The sequence below is a fragment of the Boleophthalmus pectinirostris genome, unplaced genomic scaffold, assembly GCF_026225935.1.
Source record: "Boleophthalmus pectinirostris isolate CB_2022bp ecotype Guang Dong unplaced genomic scaffold, ASM2622593v1 HiC_scaffold_9, whole genome shotgun sequence".
Classification (NCBI taxonomy): domain Eukaryota; kingdom Metazoa; phylum Chordata; class Actinopteri; order Gobiiformes; family Gobiidae; genus Boleophthalmus; species Boleophthalmus pectinirostris.
Genome location: NW_026571541.1, coordinates 18102920 through 18125620, shown reverse-complemented (window position 1 = coordinate 18125620; position 22701 = coordinate 18102920). Strand labels below are relative to the sequence as shown.

The 22701-nt window shown below is 38.2% G+C and overlaps 1 protein-coding gene across 10 annotated transcripts in view; it reads right to left on the bottom strand.

Moving 5' to 3' along the window:
* phldb1b (pleckstrin homology-like domain, family B, member 1b) overlaps positions 1 to 22701 on the bottom strand; it is a 97179-nt gene that overhangs the window by 66142 nt on the left and 8336 nt on the right. For 3 of the 10 annotated variants that reach the window (XM_055166809.1, XM_055166804.1, XM_055166808.1), the window contains exons 1-2: positions 4709 to 4865; positions 1867 to 1968 (exon numbers count right to left, since the gene is read on the bottom strand). In XM_055166809.1, the coding sequence (XP_055022784.1) occupies positions 1867 to 1968; positions 4709 to 4744 (138 nt within the window). In that variant the 5' untranslated portion in view covers positions 4745 to 4865. Of the gene's footprint in view, positions 1 to 1866; positions 1969 to 4708; positions 4869 to 12711; positions 12798 to 22701 lie in introns of those variants that run through there. The other 7 variants (XM_055166802.1, XM_055166807.1, XM_055166805.1 and 4 more) reach the window with 6 other exon arrangements.

Sequence of the window (22701 nt, the reverse complement as noted above, 5' to 3'; positions counted from 1 at the left end):
CATTTTCAAGTTTTTCTCTGTGTTTCTCCTGAATATGTCTGACACAGTGAGGACTAGATCCGGTGAAACATTATACACATTCTGACAGACCTGATACCTCTCCCTGCAAGGCATGATTCAAACTACATTAGTAACTAACTCCTTAATCGTCTTTTTGCCACACATCCTTGTAGACGTTATATGAAAACTTGTACAGGCTGCTGCTCTTGTTGGATACCTCTGTTTACGTTAATGGGATTAAGAGGCCGAGGGGCAGTGGCTGGAGAGGGTCGGCCCTATAAGAGGATTGGTGCGAGTGGGAAAGAGCAGGAGAGGCAGAGATACTGAGACAAGACACACTTTATTTGAGCTGACTGGCTGTGTGCTGCTGCTCCCATGTGGTAAACAAAGCAAAGTTTAATAGAAAGCATCTGTCACAACTCCAATACCCAATATCCAAACAATGAACTAAGGAACTTGTTTTTGGACAAATTTTCTTCTCCATGTTTCAACTTTGATATAGATTTTAAATTAAATATATTTAAATTTGAGCGTCTCCATATGGGAGTGAAAAGCACATATAAAAAGGTCTTGTCTATAGAAGATACTGAGATGACGGAGGTGAGCTCTGAGCAGCACGTGTGAAAACGTTGGCCGATTACTGACTCTGAACCAAGAACAACAGTGACATATGTTAAAGGACTGAGCAGATGTACGACCAACCTGACCTGCTCACTATTCTGTCATAGAAAGACATGTGGCCGTACCTGCTTTTAAATGCTTTATCTTGAAAGATATTAAGCAGGTAAGCAAGGCTGGGCCAGGTCAGTATTTGGATGAGAGACCACTGGGAATACCAGGAGCCATACTGGGGCAGTAGTGGTTCTAGTGGAAACTGTCATTGTGTCCATAGGCAAGACACTTCACTCACATTGTCTAATATGGATATGGTGTGTGTGTGAGTTTTGATGGTGGTCAGAGGGGCTGATGAAGCTGATGGCGCAGATTAACAGCCTCACTCCTGACAGTCTGCCCCAGGGCAGCTATGCCAACTCACTCTATACAAGTATTCATTCAAACAATCAACAATTTTCATGACTGTGTAAGACTCCACTCAGAGTAGTACATGTACAAAACTTAAAGAGCCCATACTAGCCTATTTTCTGAACTTTGTTATGACGCTGTTTCCTCATCACACACATACAGAGTTGTGTTTTGTTTCATTCACACATGTTTAACACACAAACCCTGGATATTTAAACAGATTTCTTCTCTGAAACTAAAAATGCTCTGTTCCACCCTGTAATGTCATGTTGTAGTACAGGAAGTGCTCCACTTTGTTTTAAAACTCCATACACCTTCACTAGAATCGTTTTGATAATTTCAGACCTGGAATTGACGATTTCTACAGAACAAAATGAATGAACAAATGTTAAAATTAGCTGTTAACAGCTTCATGAGATCACAAGGTGGAATAGAGCATTTTGAGCTTTGGAGATATATAGACAGACTAATGATAAATGGTTACTAAGACATGTGTGAATGAAAGAAAACACAACTTTAGGTGTATTTTTGAGAAGGTAACAACATTATAACATGGCTTAAAGCTCACAAAAGGCAGTTATGCAGTAATGTAGGACCTTAAATTATATCATTAGACAAATACATTCCATAAAGGTCTTTTTTAACTTTACTATCTTTTGTTATGTAAACCCCTTAAGTCTGTCATCTGGCAAACATTAAACTTTATGTTTCAAAACACTCCTTAAAGAGAGATGGAGATGAGTGCCAATTTAGGTTTAATTAAATGACCAAGTGTCTCAGACTTTTCCCCATGTCTTTCTCCCTTTAGCCCCCCACAGTCCATTAGAATCCTGTGTCTCTTACCTGGAGGTTCTGGTGTTGGGTACGTCCATATTCGGGCATGTTCCTGTTCAGTCGGTCCATGTCCACAGAGCTGTCCCTGTCTCCGGGCGACACATGAAGATCCTGCAGGAGGAAGTGACATCATCAGCTCAGAGTTTGCAACATCCAAACAGTAACGAAAAGCGATGACTTCACGTTTTTAATAACGTTACTATGTTGAAGTCACTGTAGCTTTCCATTGCTGTTTCTCATTTGGTTGAAACTGCCCCCTCCTCTGCAATTGTGTAATCAGGTGTGAATCATTTTTGTTATTTTATTTAATCAGGAAAGTCCCACTGACAATTAGAAAACAATGTAATGTTTGTGCATAATAATCCATGGAAATACAATAAAGTTATCCTGTCCTTACATGGGCATTGAAGGTCTTATATTATGCAAAATGGATTCTTGAGCGCTGTAAGTCATATTATAATTCTGTTACCTCATCAAAAACATACCCAGAGTTGTGTTTTGTTTCATTCATGCATGTTTAAGTAACCTTTTATTTTTGTTTTTATTGTGTCTGTCTACGTCTTCAAAGCTCAACATGTCATGCTCCACCTTGTGATGTCATGTAGTGGTAGTTTTCAAGTAAACAGTTACCTTTTAAATGTCAAACTAGTCACTTCCATGGCTGAAAGTATCAAAATTATTCTAGTAAATGTGCATGGAGTTTATAAACACAGATGAGCACTTCCTGTATTACAACATGACATCACAAGGTGGAACAGAGTGTTTTCTGATTGAGAGAAGAACTCAACCAAATTATGCCCGGTTTGTGTGTTCAACATGTGTGAATGAAATAAAACACAACTCCAGCTATGTTTTGATGAGGAAACAACATAGATAACATAGATCAGAAAATAGTGTAATATTGACCCTTGAAAGACTATAATAACACATATTATTTTAAAAACAAAATACACCATTTGTTTTGCCCCTCTGTCCTGTATCATGGCACTTATAGCAGCATCAATAATAGCCGTTATCAATAAAATGCTATTTGGTGATATCCTGTTTTGGCTTGCCCTATTGATTCAAAAGTGGGTTTAATATCCTTCCATTTGATCTTCTGTCTCTCACAAGTTACAGCCACAAAGAATTTTGTTCAATTATTCATTACTTATGGGCACAAACTTGCCTCTGCAGATTTACTTTTTTTTTTTTTGGTCAGGCATGCATAATAATGTACATTATAAAGAGCAAAAATACCTATGAAATTTAAACACTACTTTTTTCTGTATGTGTGTGTGATATAATTACGAGTCTGAAAGCAATCCTTATCCATTTGTCTATTTATAGTTGAAAAGTACATTACTATGCCCAAAAGCAGTATCAGTTCTAGCTATCTTGTTTCTCGGTTTCAGATTACAACATGAATAATATGTGATGGCAATATGTCACACAAGTTTTTATGCAGTCTATGGGAACAGGCCAAATGAGTATTTTAATATGCTGAACTTTGCTGTTGTTATTTAATTATCTCAAAGGCATAGTCACTAATGTAAATGATGTTTTGTCTTTTGAAATACCACCAATAAGCCCATGTATGCACACAGATGTTATTCAGAAGAAGATGATCTATTTTTGGTATATTGGTCACTTCTGACGTGGGCACTGACCACTGTCCTGTTGCCATGAATCCCCTCCTCTTTTTCACATGTAATAGGTGTGAATCATCTAACCAAGAACAGATGGTTAAGCAGCGTTTAGCAACAGTTTTCCTGCCCTCAAGACACACTCTAAATATCTTCCCCATGCAGCCAATTATGTCACTTAAAAACCTTAAAAAACACTTTAACCATGTTAAATTGGCTTAAAGGCGCACTATGTAACTTTTTGGTTGGGGGTTCATCACCTGCTTGTTTCTACGGATATGTCATTGCTCTTGCTGGAATGTTCCACAGTATGACATTAAATAGCTCTACTTTACATTTATTAAATTACAGGTGGTTTTATAGGTCAAAAATATCAGGGAAAAACATGCATTCTGACTGTGAGCGGAGTCGCCTCTCCACAGATCTGACCTGTAACTTGGTCTGATTTGATCTCTGTGAAGATAGAAAGGTTTAATACAATAATGTGAAACATTCCAGAGAACACAATGACATTTTGGTGGAGACAAGCATTTGACTGACCCTCCAGCAGAAAAGTTACACCTTCAACCACCTTCAGCTTCCATACAGTGACACACAACAACACCAAAACAAAAACTCACAGTTCTAGGAGTTCTATCTATCATAGCTTCAGAACATAAAACATTATTATAGCTGTCAGAGAGAGCATACCTGGGGTCATTTGCATGTCTAAAACGTTGATGGGAAATACATGATGTGCTCTACACTTAGGATCAACAAAACAATGCTATCTGAAGTAGTGACAAGTGTTTTGAAATACATTTCTACAGCCTGTAGCAAGCGTTTAACATTCAGAAGGAGAATAGATTAGATTGCACAGTGGAGCAAAGAATTAGATTTTTATGAACTGACATAAACAATAAAAAGGTGCATAAATGTACAAAAGTATAAAAAAAAAAAAAATGGAATGTCTTGGTTAGCATTAATCTCTACCAAGGCAATAGTTCTTTTTACTGTCTTGTGTAATATTTGCTTTGTACTGCAAGTACTTGGTGAGATAAAAAGAAATTGCTCTTGTTCTCAAAATAAGTTCTCAAAATAAGAATGAGCAAATTAACACTGATTAAAAAGACACATTTCCAACATAATATACCATTTTTAATGTCTTTCTAAATCTTAAAAAAAACAAAAAACAAAAACAAAAAAACATAAAACCATAACATTTGTATCTGGAATCTAGGTTTTACCTTGTTCCAGTTGTCCAGCCAAAACAGAGCCTCCATGGTTGATCGCTGCTGTCCTACACCAGACTGACCCAATCCTCTCAGCGTGAACCTGATTAAGTAGGACACTCACTCTAAGACCTCACAGCCAATTTGCTCACGTTTCTGCACACTGCGCCTACTTTGCATGGACGATATAGTTTGTGCCTTTGTCTCTTTGTCCAATACAAACTCCCACAGAAGAAGTCAAGGAGGAGAGGAGGTGGACCTGTCCCTGCTTGCTCCACTAAACTAAAACTTGCATTCCTGACTGGCAGCTCTAAACTAACAGATAACCCCATAGACAAATTTATGTGATTGAAGCAATGTTTGGTCTAAAAAGGAAAGCAGCACTGATAGAGATCTTTGATAATATAAGATCTTAATGCTGTGTAATGTGTTCAATGTTGTGATGTTTACAAAGGGAAGCATGAGTGAAAAGATGGCTGAAAGCAAACAGTGTATCTTTGTCTCCAGGCTGTACATGAGTGGCTTTAAGTAAAGGATTTTGAGACTTAAGACATATAAGACTGAGGTATAAACTTATAACATTCAATCTGAGACAGCCTTTTAACTATCATTGTATTTAGTGGGGTGAATACCAAATTACCCATGTTATGTTATCCTGATCCCTGGTGTTATAATGTTGTTTCCTCATCTTTACTGAACAATAAGAACTTACATATGGTTTACTTAGGTATAATTCATACGATGATATATTGCTGACTATAGGGCTGTGCAATTAATAGAATTTTAATTTAAAGACTCTGTCATTTCCAATTATCATTGACTTGCAGGGGTCAAACCTCTGTCAGTAAGAGGATGTCATTTGGGGCAAAATTCAGAGGAAGAAATCTGACTATTCTTCAATGGCAATGATTAAAAGACAATATTCTTTATATTAAGAAAACATATATTAAAAGCACCTTTTAATTGTAATAAGACTGCTGGAAAAATTCAATTTCAGAGCTGTATATAGGGAACTTACTGCCAGTTCAGTCCTTGTTATCTTGGCCTACATCATCAGAGGTATAATACTCCCTACAACAAAAGAATAGTCATACTGGATTGTACTAGACTAGAATGAACACTATCACAATGAGGATTCATGTCTCTGGGTGCTGGGCCCTGTATTGATGGTAAATAAACTTCTTCTGCATTAGACCTCAAGTTCCATGGCTCTTAACTCTCAAGATACTACTATTTACTGTAAAACAAAGACAAATCACTTTTTCTTTGGTAATTTCGCTCAGCCCCACAGTTGACCGCGATAGTCCATAAGAGATAAAACATTTTTCCATGCCATTCTACAAGTCTATGAGCCTTTCCCACAGCACAGCCCCTTCTCTCACTGCAGGGGGCTACATTTGTGTTCTTCAGATTCACACTCGCTCAATGAAGAAGAGACAAAACGCCTGCTCTGGTGTCTATGTGCCTCTCATGGATCATGGGCAGAGACAGGCCTGGTTTCACACATGAGCAGTTCTCGTTTAGAGGGTTTTGGACCCAAGTCTCAAGGAGGAACCAGACAATTCAACAGGAATGCAAAACTGAAGAAGCACAGAGAGAATAGGGAGGACGGGATAACAGGCTGTCAGTCTGATACTACACAGATAAGATAAGACCTGTGTGTGAGTGCACGGGTCTTTAAATGAGCTGCATATTCTTATTACTTGGAAGTTGTTGTTTTTTTTGTAGATATTGATTCAGTCATTTGTGTTTCATTCTTATACAGGAAATTGTACATTTTAAAAATATGTATTTGTTTAAAGTTGAATATCGATATTAGATTAGTTAGTCCTGGTACCACATGGGCCTACCTCACCCTCATGATGTATCAAACAAAATCTAAGGATTCAAACCCAAGAACTTCTCATGAGGTGGAGGTATGCCCACTGTGTTACTGTGCCTGTACACATCAGAACTCTGTGTGTTTTATAACAATTGGGTGAAGTAGAGCTGAAAGATGTTAAGGGTTTGAATTTATAAAGCATAGATTTTTTTTTATTTTTTTTTTTTTTGTGAGGAGTCTGGCATGGGTTTCTCTCCATGGCGATGTTATAGCAGGCCTTCAGTGTTCCACAGTATGACATTAATGGTACCTATCGGTGGAGACAACCAGGTGATCCCACCAGGACAAGTTATGAGTCAGATCTGTGAAACATGGTCTTCTTCTGAATGCAGTTTAATCCAGTACTGTGGGACATTCATAACATGACAAGAAGGTAGCTGACCCCAAGTTACAAAGTGAGGAGGACGTGTACAAGCTATGAAAATATTGTTCACAGTAGTTAGCCCAACAGAAAGAACCAAGTGGTCAAGTTATCACTGAACAGCTCCACCTGGACAAACAAGATGGTCATTTCTCAGACTGAGGGAATGTGCAGAAAATCAGGAATTTAAAAACAAAAAAACAAGGAACCAAGACTACACGTGTGACCTCATAGCACCTTCATAAGTCTGATATAAAAGCAGCACAATGACTAAAAGATTTCTATTCTATTTCATACAAAGGGAGTTGTGGCATGTAGAAGCAGGACGTGCAGGGGCTAAAGCTCTGGTAACACTGAAGAGGAAGTCCCCATGAAAGACAAAGAGAACCATCCACAAACACACCTGGACGAGGCATTGATGGAGACATAAAACCTCTGGAACAACTTCTTAAGATCAGCCACAAAGTTAGCATTAATTTAACTGAAGTCAATATAAATGGAAGACTAATAATGTTTTCAAATGATGTAACTAATAGTGTAGGCGTTTACAAGGCCAGTAATCCGATTTTTGGTGTGTGTTTACAAGAATAAAAATGTGATTGTCAAAATGTGTCAGTGAATTTTTGAGTAATTGGAAAATGAAGCACAATGAATCTTAAAATAACTATTTCAGTCTTTAACATTTTCAAATTTATTTTTTTCTTGCCACATTAGTTTGATCTTTTATGTGAAATTTCCCTTGTCAAACATGTCAACAATCAGAAAGAAATAAGAATACACACAACAGAAGTGGCTGTTTCCATGACATTTTAATAATCTGATAATTCCAGAAATCAGGTATTGATCAAATTTTGGTGTGCATCTAAACTAAAATAGTGCTGACCTTTATTTCACCAGAATTTTTCTTACTTTATATCAGTGACAAAAATAGCAGCAGCATTAATAGCATCTTAACAAACACTTAAAGTGCCCAGTCTGTCTGCTCTGATAAGGTGCTTCTGGTTAATCCTGCTACAGCACTCTCATCCATCTTCCTTCCTTTTCTTCTGTCTCTCTGTCTCTCTCACTTTCTCCCTCTCTTTCTCTCACTCTTTCTCTGTCTCTCGCTCTCTCTCAGTCCCCCCACCCACCCCACTCTCCCTTTCTCTTCCTCTATTCTCTCCTTTTCTCTTATCTCAGCTCATTATACTGCCCTCATAAGTCAAACACTCCCCTGTCTCCAAAAGTCCTCTTGATTTCACTACTTCAATCATTCATGGGTCCTTCTCCCTGAATTCAGGTTTCACACTCGAATAACCCTGAACAACTGTCTTCTAGGGAGGCAAGTACTGGGTGCTGCTCTTAAAGGTGCACTGTGTAATTTTTTCTACTCATCTCCATGGTGATGGTTATTGCTGTGGCTAGGCTTTTCCACAATAGGGCATTAAACAAATATATCTTGTATTTATCCAATCACAGGAGTTTTTTTTGTTTTTGTTTTGTTTTTTTCAAAACTACCACAAAAACATACATTAATAACATAGGTGGGTCCACTTCTTCACAGATCTCACCTGTAACTTGGTCTGGTGATGTGGCCTGCTTGTCTCCATAGAGACAGTTAAATGAAATGCCATACTGTGGGACAAAAAATACTCTACAAGCCAGTTTCAGAGCCTCTACCAAAAATGTTACAGTGTATCTTGAAGCTTAAATTTCTTGTGCACCAAACTGGCAAATATAACCCCAAAAAGAGTTCACTGGTTACCTATTTTTTTTATATTACATGTAATTTCATTAAGTTTTAAGAAAGTTCATTAAGACCAAAATTTGAAAAGGAGGGTGTTGTTATGATGCATTGACTGGAATATTCCACAGTAAAGCATTAAATTAGAGACAACTAGGACAAGTTACAGGCCAGGTCAGGTTAGAGGTAAGAATGCAGGAAGTTCAAGGGTTTTTTGCTTAATATCTGTAATTCAATACATGCAAGATCATTTTAATGCCATACTGTTTAACATTCCAGGCAAAGCTATAACATCACCTTGGAAACAAAAAGGTAGCAGAAGCACCACCAGAAAAGTTACTTAGTTTGAATCCGACCTTGAGGAAGTTGTTTTGTACACTTTATAAATCAAAGACATAACAAAACTAAAAATGCCTGCACTTGAAGGCTAAGGCCAGTGATCCATTTATAAACACTGGAGAGATCCTGACACTTGAAACTACAGGTTTGCAGCTTACTTCCCCTCTGTTTTATGCAGCACTGCATGTTTTTGATTGTTTCTGAGCAGCAAACGTCAAATGACCTGATCTGTTTTTAGAAATGACCACAGAAATGCACAAAAGTGGTGCCGTGGGAAGAACTCTGAGCCACAATAACACTGCACCCGCCAACTCAGCTGCACAGGGTTATATAGTCCATAGATGCAATATAGTGTATAGATGTTATACTGCCCGTGCATCAGTCTGACTAAATGTCATGTTTAGATTACCCAACTGGATTACCACAGACACAGAGTAAGTGGGTGTACTACTGCAGTACAATGGGGACATAAAGTTTAATTATGAAATGCAAGTGGTGCAATACATTTGAGAGACTGCAATAATAAAAGACAAGTCAGGAATTGACTCTTGGATTTATGGTTGTGGAGTGGAGGCAGATACATTTAACCTAATCTATGGCTAACAATGTAAATGTGGGCGGGGGATGTAACAATATTTTAATATTATCATTTCTGTGAGAGATCTTGATAATTATTCATGAGACCAAGACCGAACTAAACAACTCTAAAATATGCATGAATATTCTGAATGATTAAGTGAAGTTAATGTGAGATAAACAGTTTGAAATGCAGGTTTACATTTTTTGAAGTATACTTTGAATTGAAATGACTTTTCTTTGCGTCTAAAATTTTCACAAGTATTTTTAGTGACCCAAATAATCACGATTATCAGTAAACCAAATACACTGGCATCGCTATTGTGCCTCTGTAGAAATAATTATTTAACTAACTTGAAAATGATGCCTATAACATTACAAGTAAAACCCAGCATTGTGGTTTGGTTGTTGAGATTTGAGTGCGGATCACTACACTCAATACTAACAAGCTCACAAATGAAATAGAAGCGGCTTGGTTTCATTCCTCTATTTATAACATTTAATAATATATTCTGTTGTCCTATAAGATATATATGATGTTTTACCCTTTTCTTCTTTTCATTGTGAACACATCAAAACAAAACCTAAACATAGACTTTAATGAGGTGGTCATGAATCTTATTGTATTGTGGAGTCGTCTGTTGTGGTATGAGAGACTTAACAGCCACAATAGCCTATAGTCCATTTAATTTTAGAGTTTGGATGTAAGAATCCACTTGACAGAGACACAAACACTTAAAAGCAACAGGAAACAGTGTGACAGACAGAGGAAGACCATGACAAACTGATGCAGGATCAGTGTCACTATAAAAGGACTTCCTGCTCAGCCAAGGACCACTTCCTTTTGGCGACAGAGGGCAAGGTCAGGCCGAGGCTCCACCCACAAGAATGAAGACGGTCAAATACTGTCACATCTGCCCCGCTCCTGTGACAGTCCACTTTTAGAAATGGAGGAAGTAAAAGGACCAAAGACAGTGAAATAAACAATGGACTCGTGGATATGCAGATGTGAAGGTTGTGTCAGTAATCACAAACGTTAACTTTGACCTGGGAGGAAAATAATTATAGCATAGCTGGACTTTGGTAGCCAGGCTAGCGCCACCTAGTGCCTCTGCTCAATTTCAATTCTCTCTAGTGACTAGGTTAGGAATCAGAATACACTAGATGGTTCGCAAAAATCCCTCAAGTGCGAGTTCGGGCACCAGCCAATCAGCAAAGAGCCATACATTATGTGTTGGCAATAATTCCCGAGATCGAGGATTTAAAGTCGGAATAAAGAGATTGTTTGGTGAATTTTATCAAGGGGAAAGACATTATTGCCCTTCTTCCTATGGGATTTGAGAAGAGTTTAATATACCAGTTAGCCCTGTTAGCGACGCATTACATACGTCATGACCAAATAGCTGCAACTGGTTAAATTTTTTAAAAAGTAGCCCGCCTAACGTCAAACAAACACATTCTAATGCTGTGAGGTCAGACGGTTTGTATGAAGTGAAACCGGCTAATGAATCAGGCTAAAGCTTTGGTGCTACAACATTTGTACCAGAAGATTTACACACAGTATGCAATTACTACAATTCAGTGTCTCTTGTTGATCAGTGAAGTTAGTTTTAGTCATTTAACATTAAAAGGTGTTATATAATTGTTATGGTTTAAGGTGTAAGGTTTATGGTTTAAGGTTTGGGGTTATCTTCATGCTTGTCTCCATGGAGATGTTATTGCTTGCCGCTGAATGTTCCACAGTATGTATTTAAACAATTTTGCATATATTCACTTGCATATGTTCTGATCTGACCTGAAGCTCTGTGATATACAGTATATATATGTGTGAGTATGTTCATTATCGCTTACTTATAATGACTGGCTCCTATAGTATGCTTAAAGATAAGTCTAATCCTGACCACAACACATTAGAATGCAAATATATGCACAGCCTGATAGCAGCGTCTCCCTGTGTGATAAGAGAAGTAAACATACATTACTTATTCTGCCACGAGGCGTTCATGGACCCATGCCACAATCAGCAAAACACTCTAGCTACAGCCTTCAGTCTCTGTGGCATGGACAATCTCACATGAGCTGTCCAATGCTGAGAGGAAAAGGGTAAGAATATGGCATATGCTTTGATTCAAATGTTGCTATAGACCTGCTTTATAACATGGATACTTATAGTTCTTCTCTGATCTGCTCGGTACTGAAGGAGAAAAGTACCTATAGCAACACCATTTGAGATTTGAACCAATTTGGTCTATTCTATTTCTCTATTTATCTCTATGTATCTCCTATAACATGAATTGATTTTGAATGTTCAACTTGACATAGGACAGACCAATGCCATTTCTTCATACAAGTCTATAAACTGACTGTGAAACTATTCTCTAAATACTTATGTCCCACTGTAGTAGGACAACAGATTCTTACATTAGAAATATGCCGTATGTAATTCTGGTATTCACAGATCACAAAAATTTTAGTGTTGAGAAGTTTGATAGCCAATTCATGAACTATTATACAAATACACACTCTTATTAAAATGCTGACTCAGGTTTGTTCAGGAGATGACCGCACGGTAGGGTTTAAAATTACAATGTTTTGAAAAGTAACTACTGGAGAATCACATAGATCATCAGAGCACATGTCATTTACAGATTATTATCTTCAAACCTCCTTATTATCTTCCAACCACTGTCTCTGAGCCTGTTAGTTTTGAATTGTGATTTAAATGCATCTCTCTTTTTCTCTAAAGTCCTTAATTTGTATACAAAATGTGCTCTATAAACTTATAGTTTTAAGCAGCTACAGTGAAACACAGCATTTAGTTTCATTTGCAACTCAATGCCACAATTCACCCTGTTCTGCAAAGTTGTTAAAATCCTGAAAATACTTTACCCTATCCCTGTTTGAATGGTGTATTCTAATCTAATTACCAATTTTCCACATGATAATCAGTAATAAAAAAAATATAGATTAGTGTTTTGTACAGTCCCGACTCCTGCAATCGTTATGCTGACAACAAATTTCTTAGCAGGAAGAAAACACTTGTGTCTGTCATGTCTCGGTCTGTTTTCAAACAAACAGTCATGTGTTTCTGGTGCAAGCAGCTTCAGCCTATACACAACATGCTCTTATCCACTCACCACTTCTTTCTGACGCTCTGCTCTGTCACAAAATCCACAAACTCCAACCAAAATCCATCCTCAAGGGGTCCAGAATGACTACTAACTGGTAACTCAAGCATGGGGGAGGGAAGTGGAGGTGGGCAGGGAGGGGTCGAGTTTGGGATATCCCATTTGAGTCATGGAAACAGCCCTGAGTCAGTCCATGTTCTTGTGTTGTTCGTATTCACTACACTGCAGCTTGTGTGGAAATACTTAGTGCACTTCCTTCAGGCAGGACACAAAGACATGGTTGTACTCTCAATGTAATATTTCTATTGTTTACAAGAACAGAGGGTTGGTCCATTACTGCATCACTGACCCCTAATGAGTATCATGGACTGTGTAATGGTACAAAATACAAAACGTCCTGGTTACAGATGAGATTGTTTTCAAACCAACCATCAAAATCTACTGAAAAAGTAAGAAAGCTTTAATCCATGTCAGAAAGTTGTTATCTCATTAGAAACATACTGGGAGTTGTGTTTTGTCTCATTCACACACGTTTGAGTAATCCTGCATTATTAGTTTGTCTACATCTCCAAAGCTCAAAATGCTCTGTTCCACTTGTGATGTCTTGCAGCAGTAGTTTTCAAGTTAACAGTTACCTTTTGTTCAGTAGGGATTGGAAATTTCAGGGCTGAAATTATCCAAATGATTCTAGTGAAGATGTATGGACTTTAAAAACACAGTGCAGCACTTGTGTGTGTGTATTACCCCATGACATCACAAATATGCAGGGTTTGTGTGTTAAATGTGTGAGTGAAACAAAACACAACTCCAGGTATGTTTTTGATGCAATAACAACATTGTAGCATCCTATGACCTGGACATATATGACTAACACATTTTGGATTGTTCAAGCACTTAATAAATATTATAATAATATAATTTTGCTAATTATTAAATTGTGACTTTATTGTGTTCTATCAAAATGATTAAACATAAAATGAATGTTTTATATATCATACGTGAACATATAAATATAAAAACATAAAAAATATTATAAAAATATAATTATTTGTTTTTGCACTCAGGTATCCAGGCTGGTGCCACCTAATGCCTCTGCTCATTTTCATTTCTCTCCAGCGACTAGGTCAGGAATCAGAATACACTAGATGGTTCTCAAAAACCCCGGAAGTGCGAGTTCGGGAACCAGTCAATCAGCGAAGAACCATACATTCTGTATTGGCAATGGTTCCCATGATCGAGGATTGAAAGTTGGAATAAAGAGAATATTTGGTGAATTTTATCAAGGGGAAAGACGTTATTGCCCTTCCTCCTACGGGATTTGGAAAAAGCTTAATATACCAGTTAGCCCCATTAGCTGTGCATTACATATGTCACAACCAAATAGCAGAAATTGGTTAAATGAAAAAAAGTACCCGCCTACTGTCGAGAGAATGAATCCTAATGCTGTGAGATCAGACGGTTTCTACGAAGTGAAACTGGCTGATGAATCAGGCTACTCATCAGGTCCCAATCAGCCCAAATAACAAAGAGAAATCAATAAACCATGCCATGTAAGAGTTCAGGACTTAGGAGCATAATATAGATCAGAAAATAGTGTAATATCACATATATTGAAAATTCGATTGTTTTAATTGCTTCTTGGGAAGACAACTTGTTGCTAGTCATCCATTAGGTTTGCAGTCCGATACCCAGTCTTCTTTAAGCCCATGAGCAATTTTCCTCTTCTCACCCAATTTTCCTCTTGTATCAGTTACAAAACTGTCTATATAAAGTCTGAAAATAGCAGGCTTCATAATATACATTATTCCACTATTAAAAACTCAAGTATGTGAATGCCCGTAAATGAGATAGACTACATCTGGTTTGAGGTTAGTCTTATGCCTTCACAGAGATAGTGAGGCCTGGAGGGGCAGGTGAAGAGGAAGCAGCCAAACGCCATGACATCATCTTTTACCACCGTCTGCTGCCAACCCCATCACCACGGCAACTCACAGGACAAAACACGGCTGTTGTTGTAGCCCTCTGGTTTACATTGTTGAGCTGAGGAGTCACAGTGGCTTTAGGAGTCAATGCCCTCTCGCCAGATCTATAAATGTTTGTAAACAGGAAGACTGATATAACAATGGTGACATAATCTTAACCAGACATAATACATTTTCTATAGAGGATTCATTACACTCTATATACAATAGATGTAGTCTGGAAAAATACAAAATAAATAATGAGATGTTTGAAGGTAGCAGAGAAGCAATTTACTTAAAAGTCCAATATAATGCCTGGCTACATAGTGCGCACTAGCAGCTGCATAGCCAACATACAGCTTGTAGTCATTTAGCATAGGCTGAATAAGTAGATAGGCCAGGTATGCAATCTGATAAATGATTAAAGCAAAATGGTTTTTTATATAGTGCTTTTCCACCTTCAAGGAACCACACACGCATTCATACATCAGTTTATGCAAACACGAGGGGCAAGGTGGGTTTATTGTCTTGCCCAAGGACACAAAAACAGCATTGGTCTGTGAGAGCTGGAATCACACCGCTGACCTGTGGATCAGTGGATCTGACTGTTCTACCAACTGAGCTATCTGAAACAAGTACAATATAATTCAGCTCAATTTTAATGTGATCATGAGAATATAAAACCCAACATTTAGATAAATGCCCTCAAAGTAATTCAATCTAATGGCCAATATCTGTGTCTATGTTAAGTTAATGTCTTAATTTGCTTCTTTCTTACTATAAAAAGGAAGAAAAAGAAAGGAAAGAATGCTACTCTTGTCTCTATAATTTCTGCATACTTATCATAATATGCCACTTTAAGGGTCTGTTAGAGAGTTCATATAATGTGAGTGTGGCTTGTGGTTTGCTCCAGACAAAAGATACAGAGGAAAAGAGGAAGTGAGGATCAAATAGGAGGTGAAAGAGCAGAGGTCGTGTCCTGTCTGTGAGGCCAGTGTTAGCGACCGCCCTGTGTGTTTGAATGGGCCCAGTGCAGCTGTTGGGGAGAGCAGAGCCACAGCTGTCTCTGCTCTACCACATGTGGACTGAGGGTTTGGAGCTGGTGGTTGTGCTCTACCATGCACGCTTCACCAACCACCAAACATGTTCATTTGGGCTACATCTACTAAAGAAAATAAATATAGAACCATCTAACTCACTACTCACAACTACGCCTGTCAAGATAACCCGATATAATACTGAGACTACTTTATGTCTTTTACACAAAGCAAGATAATCGCAGTAAAGGCCGCCACACACTACAGGATTTTTTGTTCTTAAACTATTTTTAAACATGCAGCAAAGAGCACACACCGCAGACACAAGGAGAATCTCATGAGATTATAAATCTCTTATCACCAAGAGTGCTGCAGGATATGGCTGCGACCATTGACTACAAAGTTGTGAGCGCACCTCACATCAACTGGTTCCTGTCTACACTAAAACCAATTGCTATGAGACTCTTAAGTGTTCAAAAGATTAGAGCTCTGCACTTCTAGTTTAAATGAAAGTCAAAACTGCATTATTTGTGACATGTGGTGCTTTGCTTCATATACATGACATTTAATGCACAGAAGGTTGGCAATAAAGTGCACAGGAAGTAGAGTCACTATCACCAATCTGCAGCTTCACTCTGATCCGTGCACTGTGTGGATGTAAACAAACACACGTGAGGAACTACTATCACCTTTTTACTTTTAAAGAACGCTTCAAACTGGATTTACAGCTCTGTTTTTTGGACTTGCTGTCATTATTTGAGTTTGTATCTGGTATCTGTGTCAGTCCCTCCGTCTGCCCCTGACGCTCTGTTTTATTGGCTTTACCGTGATTTGGTGGTCACAATATGGCAGAGCAGCTGAGAGGCACTACACCACACACATGAGGAGTGCAACAGCATCAAAATCGCATACAAAGACACAAAGTTGGGTCACACCTCCAAAACTCAGGGAGAAGCAAATCGCAGGCTAAATCAGGCAAATTCTTCTGTAGTGTGTGGCGGCCTTTAGCCATTTTTAATCATCAAAATCATCATTAAATCATTAAAGAATAAATAGCAGAATGAAGTAAAAATTAGCCATAAATGCTTTTTATGTTATTAAATTCAACCCTTTACTGCTCAAATATTTTTGTATTACAAGAAAAGTCTCAACATTATTGCAAAGAAAAGGTACACATGATAAATACTGAGCCCAAAATATATTGTTCCAGCTTTCATGTAGACCTGTCACGATAATTACTATGTCTGATATATTGAACAATAAGCAACAAATAAGATATGGTAATTATCATGACAGGTCTACATACAACTAAATATGGGTCCTTGTGTGACTGAGCTCTCTTCAGATGTGATATTGAATGCATACTGTAGCCGGGGAGATTTCGTCACTGGTTGTTTGGCAGTAAGTCCTGGTTTGGTCCTGGTTTAGTTCCAGTTTTATTTTGTTTAGTCCTGGTTTTGATGTGTGTGTGGAAATGTGATGACAGTGTTAAGTTCACAGAAGCTGGAAGCTGCTGGCCTCTTAACAGGAACAAAGGGAAGATGGATGACCTTGACTGGACCAAAAAGTGGAAACTTTCTCCAAGATAATGTTCTCATATCTGCGAAATATTTTCCACAGGTGATCTCAGTGTCTGTTTATTTTGGCCTATATGCATTCACCACGCTGGGTAAATCAGACATTTCACCTTAAATGAGTTCAAATACTGGACACTTGGTTTATTGCCTGACCAGCCTGTTCCTTCTACATTCTATCTGAATCCAGAAGGGACTGGAACTGGGCAATAGAGGGTGAAAATCCTCTGTCCAAAACACACAGACTGCACAGACCACAACGGCTGATATGTATCACGTGTCCCTCAAATGTAGAAGACATCTCCAAAATCAGCTTATAACAAAATAACTTCTTTAGTAATAATTTCGTGTATCGATTGTTGATTCTGCAAAAATCCACACTACTTTTTTCCCCTTTTTACGTGTCACCCACCATGTTTGCTTTTGAAGCGAGCAGACCATTCATCTCTCTGAGACACAACACGTCTCCAGATCCACTTGTTTTTATAAAGTTTTGTCATAGCGTGTTGTTCTGGTTGTTCTCTACTTATACTTCTATACAAATAATTAGATACGAAAAAATGTACATGTCAGTTGTATATGCATGAATTTAAATAAGTAGTTTACACCATGAAGGTCAATTAGCACTCAGACTCCTCAGTGCAGACCTCCCCAGAGCAAACGCCTGTGTGATACTGATGCTCCTATTCCAGTGTGTTCTGTATCAAGTGGCAGCTTCACAAACCAAATCCATTTCCCATGAGCCTCTCTGTTAGCGGCATGATACACTGAAATTATAAACGTATTAGAGTCCTTTCTGTACGGGAAATACAATGACTCTCTGGCTTCATTCAAGGTCAAAATCAGAAGTGAAATACTAACAAACAATACTAACATAAATAAATATGAATACCTATTTTTCACATGTGAATATCTTTTCGAAATGTAAAGCTCCTGAAATATTACTTATGCTTACAGCTTTTTGATGGTCTTTTTTTAATTACAGATACCCAATATTCAAATTTTGCATATAACTTAAATGTTATTGACCTTTATACAACAAAAAATACGCATTCTGGTATCGCTATTACTCCTTCAGCAATTACCCTTAATGTGCATCCATATTACCATGACTACCACTGTTTTCATTGCAGGTATACTTACAGCATGCACAACCGTACATCACAAACTTATTTAGAACAACTTTAAGTATGACATGTTTCACAAAATATAATTGATTTATTAACTTGAGCAAACACATCTAGGCACTTCACTGGTCAAAACTAACCGTAGTGCCAGTAAAATCAGCGCACCCATACACCCATAGGCGCATAGAGGAGTGGCGCGGGTGGGGAGGTGTGGAGGGTGCTACAGAGTGCCTCTGTGTGTTGGCCTGATTGTGCTCTCAGCAGAATGAGCTCACATAACAAAGGATTTATTATCAGTAGCAGGAGAGGAGCTGTAGTCTGGGAACTGCACAGGCGCTTTCTGCTGCCAGGACCCCAAAAATGTGCTCCGGACGGGGGCGCGAACAACAACACGCACTGTACAGGTCTCCCTCTGTGTGTGAACCATAAAGAAGCCTGTGTTACTGTGGAAAGACTGAGAAGGAGAACCAAAACAGTCATGGAATAATGGTGTATTAATATGAAGTCAAGCTGGTTTCAAGTGGATGTTCAAGTGACTGTTCTGAGGGCTGTAGTCGACTAAAGAAACTCTAGGTTAAAGGTGCACTGTGTAACTTTTCTAGTGGAGGTTACACTACAGCATGTTATCACTTTGCCTGAGGTTAGGGTTGTTAGAAATGCTCCACAGTATGGCATTAAACTTATCTAACAAATATTTATTCAATTACATGTATTTTTATTGCTCAGAAAATACATGGAAAACATGCATTCTCACCACAGATCTGACCCATAACTTGGCCTGGTGGCATTACCAGCTTTTTTCCATGGAGATAGAAAAGCTGAATGCCAGACTGTGGAACATTCAGGCAAAGAAATAATATTCACCATGGAGACAAGCAGTTGACAGACCCTCCACCAGAACCTTTGACTAAACACATGACCTGTGCATTGATTCGTCGGCTAAAAGGAGCATGGCAAAAACTCTCAAAACTATAAAGCGATGATCTGACCCCAACTACGGGACCACGTGTTCACAAGACTGCATATTTATACAGAAATGTATTAGGATAAAAGATACAATAAACTCACAATTTACTCCTGAATCCTTGTATTCCTAATCAAATAATTAGTGAAGTAAGACACCATCAACAGATTAATCACCAAAGCAGCGAAAACCTGAAGTCCTGGTTGCACCCACACTTAAGCTTATGTTGCAAAAGGGGCTTTAACTACTTCTAAAGATATTACCATAACACAATAAATATGAAGTTATACAGTTCAGTTTTGATACAACAGATCAATAATAATGTGTTCAATTAAGTCTTTTGTTGGATACCCAAACTAATTTATCCAGGCTTACGACTATCACCTAACACCTTTGACACCAATGACACTAGTGCTATTTACTTCTTTCTTACTGTGAACACATTTTGAGAAAGAAAATATCTGGTCAAATCAGTTGTTGTCACAGGATTTGAAGGACTATTCCATGTCCCAAGAAGACCTTCTATCTGTTCACCTGGAGATGTTTTTAAACCCTGCATTCTTTCACATGAAGTCATTGTTTACAAACTTGTGGTCCAATAGATTACACATTAAGAAGCACGACAAAAGACCTAGTTCTCCAACAAATCAAGCGAACAAACTCTAGTTAGTCTTTGGACTTCAAAGTATCACAGAGTTACACAAAAAAGCTAAATTTTTCAGATTAAAAAATGGATACAAAACACCAGTCCATGAAAGAATAGTCCCTCTGTTGTTGCACCTGCTACCAGACCAGATGTTGCCAGGTGTAAAATCTAAAAAGCTTTCCACAGATGTTATGAAAAATAATGAGCGCAACTGTCCTTATGTGGAATTTTGGTATTTAAAAACAGACAGACAATCTTTTGTTGGTCTAAGGCACTACGGGAATGACCTTATGTTTCCAATATTGAAACAGAACAAAAACTTTTCTACATCAGTATGATTAGCATGTGTCATTTGTTACTGTTAGCAGTGATATTCTAGTGACAAAAGCAACAATGGCGAGCATTAAGTCATCAAAGTACACTGTAATCTGAGCCAGTGCAGTCCTATAGGGAATGTTTGGGTTCCTGTTAAACCTCTCCAAATGCATGAACAAAAATGACACTACAAATATTCATAGGTTTAAGATTCATGTTGCATATTGTTATTTTAAGAACAGTTCATTATTCAAAAGACATATTTTTGGTTTTGGATTGTTAATCGCCATGACAACGGTCCTAATTTAATCATTCTGAAACCCATGAATAGCTTCAAGTGTCACAAAAACACAGTCTGTTACAATGACAACTGCACAGACTGAACAGACAGGGAGAAAATTCTTTGAGTAAGAGTGTGTTTTACCTGATAGTGAGCTGGTCCACTCTTGTATGAATCCCAGTGTAATTCCACTCTTCAGACCACAAACTTCCACAGAATCCAACAGTGAACAGAGCAGGAAAGGTCCAGTCCTGTCAGTGCAGCCTTTACCATGTGCCCAGGTCTGAGTGTGGCTGCTCTGCTTAGCCCATCCCACTCTCCCCTCCCTCCCCTCCCCTCTCCTCACACAGACACCCTTCGTTGGATCAGCCTCCCTGTCCCTGCCCAGCCTCTCCTCACGGTGGGCATAAGGCGCTCATTCTTCTGCAGGACAGTGCCCCTGTGTTGTTGGTGCAAACCTGCAGTGTCCTGGGCCAGGCTAAAGGTAAATACAAGGGTGGAAACTTAGCCTGGTTTAAACTCTCACACACTTAAAGACAAAGTTATGGCTGCTAGTTTTGACAGAAGCAGGATTTTCACTACTGACACTTTCTTTAAATCCTTTTCTACTAAAAATAAAACATGTACTTAGTCTGGAACAAGTAAATATTTTAGTGTTTTTAGTGTTATGGTTATAAGAAAGCAAAACAACTATAAGAACATCAGTGACGACAGACTTTTTCCAGCATTGACCCCATTGCACGTCTCACAATGTTAAAGGTGTTCAGTCCACAGATTAGAAGTGCATTGTCACAGAAAGCAATATTTTTGACTAAAATTATTTACTAATTGTAAAAATAGTTTGGTATTATTTTTTCAAACATACAGTTTGAGTTAAAACTAATAAACAAATAAACGAACTATGAACTTTTTTTTTCTCTAGTTAATTGATCCAGGTGCTGACTTGTTTTTAAAGGAACAGTACGTAGTGTGACAATTTTGAACAGGTATTACAGACACAACTGAGCCTGGCCAGCTGATGCATTAATGTGAAAGCTCCGAACCTCCAGAACTCACTCACTGAGCTGCAGAGGCCGCACTAGCACTAATTCATGGTTGGGTTTATTGTGCTGGGATTTAGGTACTGACCATTCAGATCTGAGAGAGTCCTTTAGGTTTTATGCAATTTGTTTTAGTCGTAGAAACTGGCAACCCAAACGAGAGACTCCTGCGAGGCTATTTCGCCTTTAAGATTGTATAAAGCACCAAATTATAACATAAACAACCATTCTGTCCAGTATTTTTGTAATTATGTATAAATTACAGTTGTCATCAGTAAAAGCTATATTCTATTAGAACAAGTTTACCTATTGACAGTTGACACATTAATTCATTCTTATGCAAAATCTCATACTGTGTCTTTTAAAAAAAGAGTTTAATTGATACTTTGCAGTGACATCACGCTTGGGGTGTTCTAAATGTATCTCTAATGGTGGTTGAAAAGCTAAAATGGTGACTAAAAACAAATGTGAACAGCACATTTTCTGGGGCGTGTGATCAATATGAGAGTTCAAGGTCCTGTTTAGGAGTTTAGTTTGATTTTCAACATAAAGGTGAGAGTGACTAATTGAAAAAAGGTGATGACTAATATTATTTGAGAGGGACTTGTTTAACAGCACAAATCAGATCACCTGTTGTAGTTCTGACTATGTCAACTCTTTCTGGTCAGATTGTATTAAAGCAAAGCTCAGATTAAAGTCTAACTTGAGTCAGAGAGCTTCAGACAGAGCAGAGCCTACAGTTAGCATCACAGCCCCAGGGAATGCTGATGACATCAGCTGCAAAGTATCAAGAGACATTTTCTAAGTTTGGACATGGATCACAGTGAGCTATGGCTGCTGTGTTCTTGATGCCAAAGCCCACAGAGGTCCTGGATCCACAGAAGCAGATGTGCAGACTCCAGATGTTATTTAATTGGTCCAATGTGACAGAAGTGTGCAGAGTAAACAGAAGACACTCATCCAGACGGTACAAGCCAATCTACACCCAAAAACCACAGCTATGTTTGGGACTGCAGAGGAGTGAGAGGAAATACCACATATGCATACATTATATA